Source organism: Mesocricetus auratus, unplaced genomic scaffold, assembly GCF_017639785.1.
Source record: "Mesocricetus auratus isolate SY011 unplaced genomic scaffold, BCM_Maur_2.0 Super-Scaffold_100025, whole genome shotgun sequence".
NCBI lineage: Eukaryota > Metazoa > Chordata > Mammalia > Rodentia > Cricetidae > Mesocricetus > Mesocricetus auratus.
In genome coordinates this window covers 2,217,647-2,232,257 of record NW_024429206.1, presented here as the reverse complement: position 1 = coordinate 2,232,257, position 14,611 = coordinate 2,217,647, and the positions used below count along the sequence as shown (strand labels likewise).

General features: G+C 52.1%; 2 protein-coding genes and 1 pseudogene across 2 annotated transcripts; 1 reads left to right on the top strand and 2 right to left on the bottom strand.

The window, feature by feature from the left end:
- Nucleotides 1-120: 120 nt before the first annotated feature.
- Nucleotides 121-4,770, bottom strand: Ddx51 (DEAD-box helicase 51). The gene is made up of 15 exons (XM_013124603.3): nucleotides 4,444-4,770; nucleotides 4,209-4,348; nucleotides 3,372-3,522; nucleotides 2,972-3,117; nucleotides 2,817-2,888; nucleotides 2,540-2,646; nucleotides 2,276-2,384; nucleotides 2,040-2,185; nucleotides 1,725-1,917; nucleotides 1,529-1,644; nucleotides 1,334-1,450; nucleotides 1,118-1,219; nucleotides 902-965; nucleotides 669-803; nucleotides 121-451 (listed from the first exon to the last, which is right to left on the bottom strand). The coding sequence occupies exons 1-15, from the start codon at nucleotides 4,730-4,732 to the stop codon at nucleotides 425-427; spliced, it is 1,914 nt and encodes a 637-aa protein (XP_012980057.1). The 5' UTR covers nucleotides 4,733-4,770; the 3' UTR covers nucleotides 121-424.
- A 36-nt stretch (nucleotides 4,771-4,806) lies between these two features.
- On the top strand, nucleotides 4,807-9,663 carry Noc4l (nucleolar complex associated 4 homolog). The gene is made up of 15 exons (XM_005085309.4): nucleotides 4,807-4,983; nucleotides 5,064-5,184; nucleotides 5,679-5,785; nucleotides 6,473-6,580; nucleotides 6,861-7,010; nucleotides 7,096-7,195; nucleotides 7,336-7,370; nucleotides 7,676-7,726; nucleotides 7,817-7,928; nucleotides 8,156-8,216; nucleotides 8,393-8,503; nucleotides 8,613-8,773; nucleotides 8,880-8,962; nucleotides 9,173-9,286; nucleotides 9,370-9,663. The coding sequence occupies exons 1-15, from the start codon at nucleotides 4,867-4,869 to the stop codon at nucleotides 9,487-9,489; spliced, it is 1,551 nt and encodes a 516-aa protein (XP_005085366.1). The 5' UTR covers nucleotides 4,807-4,866; the 3' UTR covers nucleotides 9,490-9,663.
- A 1,965-nt stretch (nucleotides 9,664-11,628) lies between these two features.
- LOC101843720 lies at nucleotides 11,629-12,095 on the bottom strand (annotated as a pseudogene).
- Between the last annotated feature and the right edge of the window lie 2,516 nt (nucleotides 12,096-14,611).

The window sequence follows — 14,611 nt, the reverse complement described above, 5'->3', positions numbered from 1 at the left end:
TATTATCTTGGAGACTAGTAGCCATGGAAACATTTCCAAGGCTGCCACCAGTCTATCCCTGGACTATAATATTAGACTTGTCTGGGACAGGCTCACCATAGTCTCTCTGTAGACATGAGATGCTAATATTAGAGCACTTTATTTAACCTGCAGTCACTGTAAAGCTGACCATAGTTTTTCCTCACACTCCTGCAGGCACCCTTCAGCTTTACCTGAGCTTATTTCCATAGACCAACTGGAACCCAGCAGTACAAACCAAAGGGTCATTACTTTTCAGAACTAAGTCACCACCTTGGGTGCCTGGCCCAAGATGACCATGGTGCTTGAGGGGAAGGGTTCCCATTGGAACCCCAAGGAACTGTGTCTTCTGTTTATATACAACATTCTTTTCAGCTGGGTGCTTCCTCCAGGCCCTTGTTCCCATCTAGGCCATCTTCAGCTTTTGCTCTTCCTGTGGAGAAAACAGAGCTTTGCATTGCTGCATCCTTACCTGCTGTCTGCAGGTCCCTTGCCCTACCACTGGGAGACAATGGGTGCCATGCTCAGGAGGCCTCTCCCAGGGCATGAGGCTGCTTCCAGCTTGCCTCCCTTTCCTAGAGTATGTGATGATGCTACCAGAGCAGAGGCTGGACTTCAAGAAGTCCCACCTGGGCCCAAAAGCCCCTCACCTTGACAGTCTTCTCCAGCTGAGACAAGGCTATCTCATAACGGGCAACCAGCGGCTGCAGGAGCTCCCTGGGGATCTCATGGCATGCCAGCTCAGGCACCCCAGCTTCTGATACCATCTTGAGGAACTTCCTTTCCTAGAGGGAAGGGGTTTCATGGGAGAGGGTTGAGACCAGGTGCATCTGTAGCAACATGGATCGATCCATGACATCTGCTGGGAACCACATGGTCTTACCTGCACTTTCAACAGAAGTGTGAAGGCTTGTCCTGTTTTTCCAGCTCGGGCTGTTCTCCCGACCCTGAAACCAAGCATGAGTGTTTTCTAACAGTGGCCCTGGCCCTGGAGACACTCTTGGCCACACTGCACACAAGCCATTATGCAAGGTGATCACAAGTATAATGACCAGGAGCTTATAAGCCCCACAAATGGCCACTGCTGACTGGCCCTTACCTATGCACATAGGTCCTCAGGTACTGGGGGGCATCGTAGTTGATTACCAGCTCCACACCCTGCACATCAATGCCTCGAGCAGTAGCATCTGTGCTGATGAGGCTGAGGAGACACAGGTACAGGGGCTCAGAGAGCCAGAGACTGACATCCACACCTGAGCCCAACCTGCCAGGGGCCCAATAACACCGCAACTCTACATAGCTAGGTCTTACTCACAGTTGGATCTTTCCCTGTTCAAACTGCTTCAAGATTTTCTTCCTTTGGCCAGGGCCATATCGAGAGGAGAATTCAGCCACACTCACACCCCCAAAAGCTTGTGCTAACAGGAAGAGCCTGGTAGGGAAAAAAATAGAAGCCAGGTGGTGCCAGGGTCTAGTCTGTATTAGATACACCTACCTTGATCCAGCTTACCTGTGGGAATGCTCCCGAGAGTTGGTGAAGCAAAGGGCCCTTGAGAAGTTCATCCCAAGGATCAGGTGTAAGACAATGAGTGGCTTCGAGCTGAGTCTACAGGGCACATAGTGGTGCTGTGGGGAATGGACAGCAGGGGCTAGCCAGAAGCCCTGGGCCTGGCCACCAGCCTACCCCACAGGCCCTATTTGCTCACCGTGAGCCCCACAGGGAAGGTGTACTTCCCCAAGTTTTCGTCCACCTCCACTGTGTCTTTAGGGCCTTTGTGCCCCGGCCTTGTGGAGAAAAGCCTGGGCTGATAGAGGCCAAGTCGCTGCAGCTTCTCAGGGTTCTGGGTCAGTGTGGCTGAGAACAGCAGCTTCTGTAGAGGCACCTGGGGAAGGCAGGTGCTGGAAAAGGAAGGGCACGGGAACAGGGTGAAGGACATATTAGCCGGACAGGTTTCCTCAAGCCACCCTGACTCCTGCCTTAGGGCCAGCGAGGGGAGCTGAGAAAGGGAACAGCAGGATACCTGGCAGTAGTCACAGCCTGGGGCTGTGTCCTCTGGAGCAGGGCACAGGAACCTGAGGGGCCTTCGCTGTGGAAGGCTGCTGCCACCACTCGGGGCAGCCAGGACTGGTGCATGCTGTCTATCATCCGGTCAGCCTCATCAATTATCTAACAGGAGACAGGAAGCAAGGGTCAACTGAAGACTCCCTGCTGAGATCACCCCAGCTCAGAAGTCCAGGTGTCCAGAAAGTAGCCTACCAGGAAGCGAAGCTGCTGGAGGCTGAATCCTGGGGTCTGGTCAATGTGGTCCACCAGGCGGCCAGGTGTGGCCACCAAAATGTCAGCCAGGCAATGGTAACCATCTACTCTACAAACCAGAAAGACTCAAAGAAAGGAAATGTCTCCCAGGGCCATTTAACAGTGAACCCTCATACACAAAGCACTGCTGCCACCACCCCAGCCAAAGGACACCGCTGGGCTGGGGAAGGACCTCCTGAAGAACCCACCACCTGGCACACCTACGTCTTCTGGACAAGGCTCTCCTGCTCCTTGGCCAGTGACTTCTGCCCAGTCACCAAAGCAACCCTCAGAGGTGTGGCATCCGTGTAGATGTTGAATACTTTGCTCACCTGGAAAAGGAGTCTGTCACTGGCCTAAGATAGACGGTGGCCCCTGATACTACAACAAAGACTCTTAATTTAATTTAATACAAGTGGTCAAGGGATAAGTACCATGTACATCCAGCAGGGCAACTAAAGCTGGAGATAGAGACTTCTAGATGCAGACTTGGCATGCATACCTGTTGGGCCAGCTCCTTAGTAGGGAGCACAACCAGTGCACGGATGTGGCAGACCACTCGATGCAACAGGGCCTGCAAGAACAGACAGCATCTGTGCCATCAGGACTCTCCCAGTTGTAGCAGCTCTAGCTAGAAATTTCTACTCTTATACTCACCTGTACCACGGGTATGACGAAGGCCAGTGTTTTCCCGCTGCCCGTTGGGGCAGAAACACAGAGGTCGCTGGGTTGGTAGCCACCTCTGCCTACCAGAAACCCACTGTCTGCACTCTCCAGGAGGGCAGGAATCACAGCTGCCTGGACTGCAACAAAGGAAGGAATGGCACAGGTCAACTATATGCCAGAATATACTACTTCACCCAGGACACCTCCTGGTCACAGATGGCACCAGGACCTAAGAATCACCAGGAGCCTGAGCCCAAGGACACAGGAGCTCACGGGTCTGGGGTGCAATAGGGGCCCCTAAACCACAGCCCTTACACTGGAGCACTCACTGACAGCCCAGGGAAGGCTGCCTCGAGGAGTTCACCCCAGCATCCGCCCAGAGCTGAAGCACCTGGAAAGTAGGAAGAGATGCCATTAGCCCTCAGCTGCTTCTGCAAGTCAGGGTGAACCCCAGGGATGTCCTCAATCGGAGTAAGATCCTCAGTGACACTCTTCTTGACACAGTTTGGCTCTGCCAGCCATGTCGGCAGGAAAGGCTGGATCTGAAAAAGGAAAACCACAAGAGTTTTGCAGAGCCCTCCAGGCTCGTAGAGCAACACCAGTCATTAGGAACCAGGAGCTATAGAAAAGACCCTAACAGCTTCTGTAGAGGCACCTGGGGAGAGCAGGTGCTGGAAAAGGAAGGGCTCGGGAGCAGGGTGAAGGACATGTTAGCAGGACAGGTTTCCTCAAGCCGCTGCTGTTTAGGGCCAGCAAGGGGATCTAACAAAGGGAGTAGCACGCATATAGAACATCAACCTTTCATCACCACCTACCCTTGCAGCCTTCAGACAAGACGCCCAGAAAAGCAATTGCCCCTGCACCTAGAAATGCTGTGGGGGGCTGCCAAGTACACCGTGGGACTTATCCCAGTAGCTTTTGCACAACTCTGGATTTCAGTTTCAAGAGCGACCACACAACCCAAAGGAACTCCATAAGCCTCCCTTTATTCTGCAGTTAGTAGGGCCACGTAATGGCAGAACACAAGCAAAACCCACAAACAAGCAAAAATCTCCCGAAAAGACTGAAGGGTAGCAGGCAGACTGTCACATACCCAACGGAACTCCATAAACCTCCCGCTATCCCGCAGTCTGGGCCACATAATGGCAAAACAACAACAAAAAACCCACCAACAAAAATCTCCCCGATGAGACTGAAGAGTAGCAGGCAGAAGGCCAGACTCACTCACCTTCGGTGTCTTCCTCCTTGCAAAGTTCCCCAGCACCGGGCCTGGAGCCGGGGATCTCGGGGCCTCCTCTGGGGGCCTCTCACCTGAGTCCTCTGAGGCGGTGTTAAGCTCCCCAAGCGCCTCCTCGCCGCTCTCTGAGCCTGAGCGACACAACACAGCATAGCGAACATCAACCCCGGAACGCACCCAGGGAGCAGCCTCCACGCCTCGTCCACATCTCGGACGCACGGCCCACCTGAATCCGCGTTGACGTCTGCTTTCTGCCGCTTGGCCCTAGGAGCCTCCGGGCACTGAGACACCGAGCCGCCTACTCCACGCCGCCGCCGGGGCCGTCGACGCCGCCTGCCGGTCGCTTCCGCGGTCGCCTCGGCGGACTCAGGCTTCGGCTCCCGCTGCTGCCGCTCACGGGCTCGGCTCTGCAGGCGCTCGAGGAGCACTCGTGCCCGGCTGCCAGCCTCGGCCTCTGTATCCCCGAGCCCGGACGCCTCGGGGTCCGGATAGCGTGCTACATGGAAGAGCGCCATAGTCGCCACGCGCAGTTGCTCCACCTCGGCGCTTCTTGATGACGGAACCAGTGCGACCTAGCATGTGCTGGTGACGTCACAAGCGCGACTAAGCTAGGTTCAGACATCCTTTGGTTGGAGCAGCTAGCGGCATCATGGATCCTCTGCCGGCTTCGGCGGGCTCCCGCGGGGAGCTGGGCCGCCTACTCCAGGCGGTGCTAACGAGCCGCGGCCAGGCCAACGCGGTGTTTGACATCCTGGCGGTGCTTCAGGTGAGTCGCGCGGGCGGCGGCGGCGGCAAGTGGGAGTCACATCTGGGCCCAGCATCACCCTGTCTGGCCTCCCCCCTCAGTCCGAGGACCCTGAGGATATCCAGGAAGGAGTGCGCACGTGCAGCCGACTCTTCGGTACCTTGCTGGAGCGGGAAGAGCTGTTCGTGGGATCGCTGCCGCGGGAGGACACGGTCCTGGCAGGTGAGTGACCTGGAGGCCTTGGGGTGCTCTGCGCCAGGCCGCCCCAGTGGGACGCCGTATCATATCAACACCACCAGGAGGAACATGCCAAAACCAGGACCGTGTCATAGACTCTGCGCTGTAGAAGCACTCAGTCAATCCACTCTAGCTCAGGAAGTGAGATCCGTGGACCGGCCAGGTCTACATGAACTCGTATACTTAGCAGTTTTGGTTTTCCTCTCGCGTTTTAATTGTGCCACTTGCAAAGTTTGGTGCTATCACTGCCCTGGTGTTTGGGAGATCTAGATTCTGAGGAGAAGTGAGAGGAACTGTTTCAGTCGTCTCTCCTCCCACTTTGCAGAGCTCACAAATCGTCTTTTCCAAATCCTGGTCCGGGTTCAGGTTTACAGCTGTGAAAATGGGAGACACACCGGGAAGGCGGGGCTGGCTTTAGGACCTTGGGCTGGCTTGGCACAGGTCAACATCAGTGTGAGCTGGCTCTCCTCTGTCTTCAGGGTCCCAGGAAGCCACACAAAAATACAAGGTGTGGATGAGACACCGCTACCACAGCTGCTGTAACCGCCTGGAGGAGCTACTGAGCCATCCCTCCTTCCAGGTCAAGGTGAGTCTTGATGTCATTGGCCCAGCTAACCCCCCTCACCTCTAAAATACTTCACAAAGCAGAGGTAGGGGCCGGAGATGGGAACATCTCTTTCCCGAGCTGGGAGAAGCTTTTCTACCTACATGTCTTCGCCACTGCTCTTTGTCTTCCCACAGCTGCTTCACTGTGGGGTGTGTATGACTCACCTGGTCCTGAAGACATGCAGTCTGTCACCCTAGTTCTGAGCACCATATCTGCTCTGTGTACTGAGTGTGTTGTGGTGTCTTCAAAACTGCGTCCCAAGAGAGCAATTAGGTGGCTTCCCCTGCAAGCCAAATTCTATGAAGAGTTCTTTCCCAGGATAACCAGAGCGTGTCACTGTCACCACAGGTGTATATATAACATGCAGCAAAAGAAACTGGCTCCTAGCCGGGCCGGGCGTTGGTGGCACACGCCTTTAATCCCAGCACTCGGGAGGCAGAGGCAGGCGGATCTCTGTGAGATCCGAGGCCGGGCTGGACCGACAGCCTCCAAAACAATACAGAGAAACCCTGTCCCGTAAAACAAAAAAAAGAAACTGGGTCCTCCTTTCTCTCCTGCTTCTTGGTCCAGGCATAATCCTGGTTGTGAGAGAGCCTGAGTCTAGGTGAGCTATGGGAGACCGTCTGGAGGGTGGGGACATCATGGTCACTCTTCTCTGCTTCCCAGGAGCTGGCCCTCAAGACACTCATGAAGTTTGTGCAGCTGGAAGGAGGGAAACCCCTTGAGAAGCCCCAGTGGGAAAGTCACTACCTCTTCCCCCGTACACTCTTCAGGGTGAGGCCTTGGTGGGACCTGGAAGACTGTGGTGACCATAGCCGAAGACGGTTCCATGAGTTAGCTGCCTGAACAGATAGGGGCATGGGGGATATTATGTTCCTGTTCTGCCTTGACCTGGGAGCTGAGCAAGGCTTACTGCTCATGGGTCTCTGTCTTATGAGTTGGAGAGGAAATAGACAGCCTGGTGTGGAGCTTGGGGGGTGGTGATACCCTTTTTGGCAACGATAGGACCACTGTGTGGGAGAAAGTCATTCATTCACCTTCTCTCTATCCCCAGTCAGTGGTAGGCGGCCTGCTCATACCCGAGGATGACCAGAGCCTGCTTATCTCCCAATTCTGTGAGTACTTGGAATATGATGACATCCGGTACCACACAATGCAGGTGGCCACAAGCACTGTGGCCAGAGCCACCAGCCAGCAACCTGAGGTAAACGGTTGGGTCCCATCACCATCCTGTGTCGTAGTACCTCAGAGAGGCAAATGGACAGTCGCTCAGGTTAGACTTCCTACAGGTGTCACTCACCTTCTGGAACAATGCCTTCATGTTGCTATCTGCCGTGAGCCTGCCCCTCCAGGAGCGTGACCTCACCAACTTCTATGTGCAGCATGCAGGTGAGTTCTGGGCAGGTTAAGACCCACCAGAGCCCACTCCCTGGTAGGAGGGTTCCTCAACACAGTCCAGATCTGTCAGCCCGGCTAGCCACTGGTTTCCCCTCTTGCAAATCAGTGACCCCTTTTTGCTGCTATTACAGAGACGTCAGACAAGTGGAAGGTCATTCACTTGAAGGTGAGATGCTTTCAGTGACTTGAAGACCTTCCTTGGCATGGCCTTCTCCTCTCCGGGTAGACATAGGTGATAGGGTGTACTCCACTGTCTCAAGCAATGCCACTCTTATGTGTCCCTATAACCAGCTTCAGACCCAAGTCCCTCTGTTCCATGTCCCTCCTTGTCTGAGACATGGCATCACAGACTAGCATGGGGCTGTCAGGGTCAAAGGCCCACAGTTGACTGCAGAAGGGCCGGGTGGGTGGGTGTTGGCAAGGAGGGGCTGGGGTGTGTCGGGATACATGGACTGTGTGGTCCCATTGCAGGAGCACAGAAAAGCGTTCCAGGAGATGTGGCTTGGTTTCCTCAAGCATAAGGTAGGCTTTGGTGTGTGGGTGGAAACGCCGCTCTTGGTATGAGGAGTGGGGGTGAGGGGAGTAGCTCCATGACTGCCATGATCTCTGCAGCTGCCCCTCAGCCTCTACAAGAAGGTACTGGTGACTATGCATGACTCCATCCTGCCTCACCTGGCTCAGCCCACCCTCATGATTGACTTCCTCACAAGTGCCTGTGATGTGGGTGAGTGGGACTTCCACCTAGGCTATATTTGGCAGGGACACTCACTGTGCATGGGTCCAGCTGCCATCTCCTGCCTGACAGACCTGAGCTAAACTCCATAACCTTCCTGGATGTGGCCTTTTGTAGTCACCCTATAGGCTTGCCACCTGCAGCTATGCCTGTCTGTCCCTTACCTGCTCAGGCCCACGGTGAACAAGGCACAGTCTCATGTGTTTGTGTTTCTGCAGGTGGTGCCATCAGCCTCCTGGCCTTGAATGGGCTTTTCAGCCTGGTCCACAAACATAACCTGTGAGTGTCCGACAGGCCCACACTGGTCTGCTCCCTAGTTTCTCTCAAGAGCCTGAGTTACTCACCTGGAGGAGGTTAATACAGAGGAGGTGCAGGAGGAGCAGCCTTGGTTGCCTGGGGTTCTGTCCCTTTAACCCTGTCACCTCCTGTATTTGTCTGGTCCTTTCCCTTCCCAGGGAATATCCTGATTTCTACCAGAAGCTCTATGGCCTCCTGGATCCATCCATCTTTCATGTCAAGTACCGAGCCCGTTTCTTTCACTTGGCCGACCTCTTCCTTTCCTCTTCGTGAGTGTTGGGGAGATCCAGCTCCTTGGTCTGGGGGCTACAGTTCTGGTTAGCGAGGAGGTGGAAGGATGTTTGGGGACCTATTTTCTTATACCTGTTGCCTTCCCAGCCACCTCCCTGCATACCTGGTGGCTGCCTTTGCAAAACGCCTGGCCCGGCTGGCCCTAACAGCACCTCCTGAGGCTCTGCTCATGGTCCTGCCCTTCATTTGCAACCTGTTGCGTAGACACCCTGCCTGCCGAGTTATGGTGCACCGTCCACAGGGCCCTGGTGAGCATGAGTATCTGGGCATTGGGGCACACCCTGGCAAGAAGCCTACCTGGCTCCTGTGGCCCAAAAGGCCATGTGGCAAATGGAGTCCTAACCCTGTTTGTAGAGCTCAGTGCTGACCCATATGACCCACTGGAGAAGGACCCTGCCAGGAGCCAGGCATTGGAAAGCTGCTTGTGGGAGCTGCAGGTGAGTCACCAGCCTGTCCAGATTCTAGAAGGCATCAGAGTCTCCACTGACACATCTCCAGTAGCCCCCAGGGATCTGGGTCACATGGGGTGCCATGCCATGCCACAGTGTTACTGGCAACCCCACACCGGCTCAGGGCTTCAGGCTCCATCCTAAGGTCCTGCTGGTGTGTCATGAAGTTTCTGTTGACATCATTGTTGCTACCCCTAGACTCTCCAGCAGCACTACCATCCTGAGGTGTCCAGAGCTGCCAGTGTCATCAACCAGGTGCTGTCTGACCCCGAGGTTAGCATTGCATCGCTTCTGGAACTTACTGCATATGAGGTAAGGGCCGCGCATGGGGCTTTCGGGGTGCAGGTCACAGGACCTACTGCATCCAGCCCAAGGCCACTGTCTGTCCTTTGCAGATCTTTGAGCGGGACCTGAAGAAGAAAACAGCTGGGTCAGTGCCTCTGGAGTTCATCCCAGCCAAAGGCCTGCTGGGCAGACAGGATGACCTCTGTGCCCAGTTCTTCACTCTCAGCTGACCTGGCTGTTGCCTAATCTAAGGATTTTCTTTTTGTGTCTGAGACAGGATCTCACTGTGTAGCCCAAGCTGGCCTGTAACTTGTGGGCCTCCTGCCTCAGTTTCCCCAGTGCTGAGGTTACAAGGATACACCACCATGCCATGCCTGGGTTGAAATAAATGGTTTTTTAAGGGAGTATATCTGGCCAGTTGGGTCTTGGGCAGGGCTGGATCTTTGGGCCAGGCTCACATCCCTGCTAGGCAGAGAGAGGCTGCCATCGTCCTCTGCCTTTCTTGTAGCCTGGATGCTTCCCCAGGGACCCTGATGGAGGTGGCACAGGGTCATTGGACCCACTTTATATTGGGGCAGCGTTGCTGTATCTAGCTATGTTTAGCTTAGACTCGGGTGAGGCAGGGTATCCAAGTGGTGTCCTGGGGACACAGATCTGCCCCCATTCTCTAGGCTGCTGGAAGTTTAGTGGCTTGTCTACTTGCTCTTTACCACAGAGAGCCTGGTGTCTACTGAAGTCAAGGACCCTCAGTTTCATCTCAGGGTTCAAAGAGAGATGTCTTGGAGCTGTGGTGACACAAGCCAATGAGTGTACTGCCCTGTTTCCATACCAGTTTGGCTGTTTGGCTTCTGTGTGAACCCATTTGCAAGGGGTTGGCCAACAGGCCCCACTGTACATGGCTTGCAAGAGACTTGGAGGAAAATAATGGTGGATTTGTCTGCCACTTGCATGATTTGGGGCCGGGGAGAGGGGTGGAATGGGACACAGGGCTCCCTTCCATGTGTCATCTCCTTAGCCACACTGCTCGCCTCTAGTCAGTCTGGAGGGTATATCTGCTGGCCTAAGGGTATTAATGCTGGGCAGTGGTAGCACACACCTTTTAATCCCAGCACTGGGGAGGTAGAGGCAGTTGGATCTCTGAGTTTGAAGTCAGTCTGGTCTATAAATAGAATTCTAGGACAGGCTCCAAAGCAATACAAAGAAACCCAGTCTGGGGGTGGGGGGATCCAGTGTCGAGAGGTGGTGGTGGTGGTACACCATTAATCCTGTCAGAGGCATACAGATCTTTGTGAGGTTGAGGTTGAGGTCAGTCTGGTCTACAGAGGGAGTTCCAAGACAGCCAGAGGTACATAGATAAGCCTGTCTTGAAAAAACAAAACAAGGAGTGGAGAGATGACTAAGCAGGTAAGAACACTGACTTCTTTTCCTGAGGTCCTGAGTTCAGTTCCCAGCAACCATATGGTGACTCACAACCATTTATAATGATAGTGCCCTCTTGGCCTGCAGGCGTACATGCAGGCAAAACACTGTATACATAATAAATCGTGTGTGTGTGTGTGTGTGTGTGTGTGTGTGTGTGTGTGTGTGTGTGTTCAGGTTTCATCTCTTCATTAGCTCCTTTAAGGACATCCTAAACACATCAGACACAACAGAATATCTTTTCTTCCAGTATTAAAAGAATGACATTCACAAACATTTTGAAGAAGCTCTTCTATAGGATCGACAGTGATCTTGAATAAAAACAATCTCTAGGTAATCATCATTTTGATTCAGATTGCTTATACATTCAGAAATCACTTTCTGGCTATGATGAACATTGTATACAAGTTTTTAAAATGTCCTTAAATACACATTAATTTAAAAAACATTAGCCTGGCCACAGTTTTTTTGGGCCAGAAACAATCCTAAAGGCTAAACAAAAATTAGTAAAAGAGAAAATATTGGTACCATAACCAATGTCTTAAAATTTGTCTTTAGTGGGGCGTTGGTGGCGCATGCCTTTAATCCCAGCACTCGGGAGGCAGAGGCAGGCGGATCTCTGTGAGTTCGAGACCAGCCTGGACTACCAAGCGAGTTCCAGGACAGCCTCCAAAGCCACAGAGAAACCCTGTCTCGGAAAACCAAAAAAAAAAAAAAAAAAAAAAAAAAAAAATTGTCATTAAAGGGAAAAAAAATGTTTAAAGAACACATGGAGCTTTCTAAATGGTCTTTAACAAACTACCTTGGGAGCTCAATTCGAAAATAGAACTCGATGTACTAAAACATGTTTCAGCGCAGCTCCAAAAGTCTTTATAAATACGACAATTTGGAAGGACTCTCCTGGATCAGAAGTGTTATTCCTTGTGTATATTATGTGTGCATGCCCCATCTCAGCTGTCACAATTGCCTCTGTAATTTCCTCCTGAGTAGTGATTATAACTACCCTGACTTCTGCCACTATTGTCTCTAGACGGGCCATGTTCATATCCATATCCTCCAGGTCGACTGTCAAGTCTTCCGCTTCCATAGCCCTGGTCTCCACCACCTCTTGAGTAGCTTCAACTACGCTTATGGGCCCCAAAGGCACCCCCTCTGGTTCCCTGGGCAGACTCGCCTGCATAGTCCACACAAATCTGGGGCCCATCCCGGGACTCTCCATGGCTGTCATGGCATCTGAGGCATGCTCTGGGTTGGTGTGGGTGATGAAGCCAAAACCCTGGTATCTTTGAGTTTCCTGGTCCTTCACAACAATCACCTCAGATATAGACACAAAGCAACTGAAGTGGTCTTCAAGTGCCTGCTCATAGGTGTTGAAGTTGAGCCCGCCCACGAAGAGCCTCCCTGCTTCAGAAGACATGGCAGAATACAAATTCCGGACATACCTGTTTGTATTCAAAAGGCTGGAGTCACCTCGAGCTCTAAAGAACCAGGAGAACCATAAATCAATCTTGAAAAAACAACTTAAAAAAAAATCCAGCCAGGCGGTGGTGGCGCACGCCTTTAATCCCAGCACTCGGGAGGCAGAGGCAGGCGGATGCCTGTGAGTTCAAGGCGGGGCTGGACCGACAGCCTCCAAAACAATACAGAGAAACCCTGTCTTCATAAAAACAAAAACAAAAAACAAAAAAAACCGGTCTTTAAAAATCCAAGTTCTCTGTAAAACTCCAAGATCTCCTTTAAAACAAACAAACAAAAATAATGTCAACTGTGGGCTCCTGAAAAATCAAAAACAAGCACTTATTATGAGAGAGAAGAACCAGGGCACAGTCAGAATCTGAACAGAGCAAAACCAAACTCTTAACTGTGTGAATAACTCAATGTGCAATGTCCAGGGTTCACTATCTTGGGGGCCTGAGTCAGTTCTCTGGCTCTGCCCTCTGCAGCACACATAGCTTGTCTTCTAGACTGTGGTTAGCTCTACTCCACACTCGCTGCTGCTCTTGTGGTTATGATACGGTACTGGGATCTCCAAAATGCTGGGTCTCTGCTGCAATTGGACTGAACTTTCCATGTATATCTTCTTCTGAACTCTCTTCAGGGTCTCCAGCCCTGCCAAACAGTGCCAAGCCTCAGCTGCTGTCCATGGCCCCTTCAGGCCTGCAAAACCAGTAACACCTGGGTGACTCTTAACATCACTGAGTTCAGCTGCCAGCATGAGGTACAACCTTGGCGGTTTCTGAAACACAGCTCCTGTGGTCTTTCCAAGATGGTGGGTGTAAGTTTACTGCCAGCACTGACCGTGGAAGTCTCTGCTTGTCTCCAGCAAAAAAAACAGAGCCCACCCGAGAAAGATGCTGCTACCCTATGTAATGTCTAGTTTTCCTGCCCGCCCCCTGGTTCCTGTTGCTTCTTTCAGCCCCCAAATAACACAAGACACTATATTAATTATGAAGCTGTTGGCTGTTTTCTCGGTTTCTTATTGGCTAGCTCTGACTTGATTATTAACCTATAATTACTAATATATATTTTATAAGGACTTATCTTTACGAGGACATACTCCTGCTGTGTCTGTTCCTCCCAGGAGATCACATGGCGACCAGTCTCTTCACTATATTTCCCAGAATCCTCCTAGACTCCTAGTCCCACCTACCTTACTTCCCTATTGGCCAACAGTGCTTTATTGACATATACACACAATTTCCCCTATCACTGTCATTTCTTTTTCTGTCTTCCCCTGAGCCTAATTCCTCTTCCTACTTACTCTCCCTGTCTAGAAGTTCCATCTATACCTCCTCCTTGCTATTGGCAATTCCGCTTTTTATTAGACCAATCAGCTGCCTTAGGCAGGCAAGGTAAATCAGCAACACATCTTTACATAATTAAGCAATGCAACACATATTTACATAAACTAATATTCCTCAATGCAAACAAATGCAGCACGTCTTTGCATAGTTCAATGCATGTTCTACAGCATCCCTCTGGGATGCTCATCTGCCCCTAGTGTTTCCAGGGTCTCGCCCTCTGAGTCAGTAGCTGCTAGGAAGTGCCACTCACGTTCATCACACAGCACCCAAGCTGCTAGTTCAGGAGATGGCTTGTGTCTGTCTATCCTCAGCTATTCCATTGCTGTGTCCACACAGCAAGAGGCTTTGGAACTCAATGCACAAGGCATTTGTTCTACAGCTGGACTGGCTCGGAGGGGCAACTGACTCTCTCCACTCAATAGCTGCACAGCTCATGGCTGGGCTTTCCTATCTGCAGAAGCTGCTGTGGGAACAGAGCTGGAGTGACAGCCACAAATAAACCTTGCAAGCATCAAAAGGGGCTGGTCACTTACATGCAGTGATGCTGCAGATCAGGTAAGACCCATCAAAAGGGGACCTTAGTGGCATGGAGTAAAGTGGCTCTACTGTGTTCTTTCACACAGAGCCTCATCACAGCATCACACAAAGAGGGGGATGAAGGCCCAGGGGTAAACCCAGGGTGTTTTCTTTGGAAATAACACTGTTGAGCCCATCACCGGGTGCCAGGTGTGGACATTCAGGTTCTGTGGGCCACATTGTTCCTGCTGCATGTACTCAACTCTACCCTGTAACATGGAGGCCACCCTAGATCTCAAAAAGCTGGCACCCCACCAAGGGGATCAGGTTTTAGCCAATGACTGTTACCCAAACCTATCCCCTCTCTGGTGAGAACTTCTACCTCTGCTTATGTCTTTTGGGTTTCTGTCCCCCTGAAGTCCCAGCATCTTCCCATACCTCCTTATCATCTGTTACTCTGCGTTGTGATGAGAATGAGTAAGGCTGACAACCCCTAGGCCTATGCAAGCCATCTTGTGGCTACTGATTCAGGATGGACACTGGTGCCTTGCAATTTACAGTGTGTGCTTTGGGATCCCCCTTTGAGTTATTAGACCATCCCACTGTTTCCCTC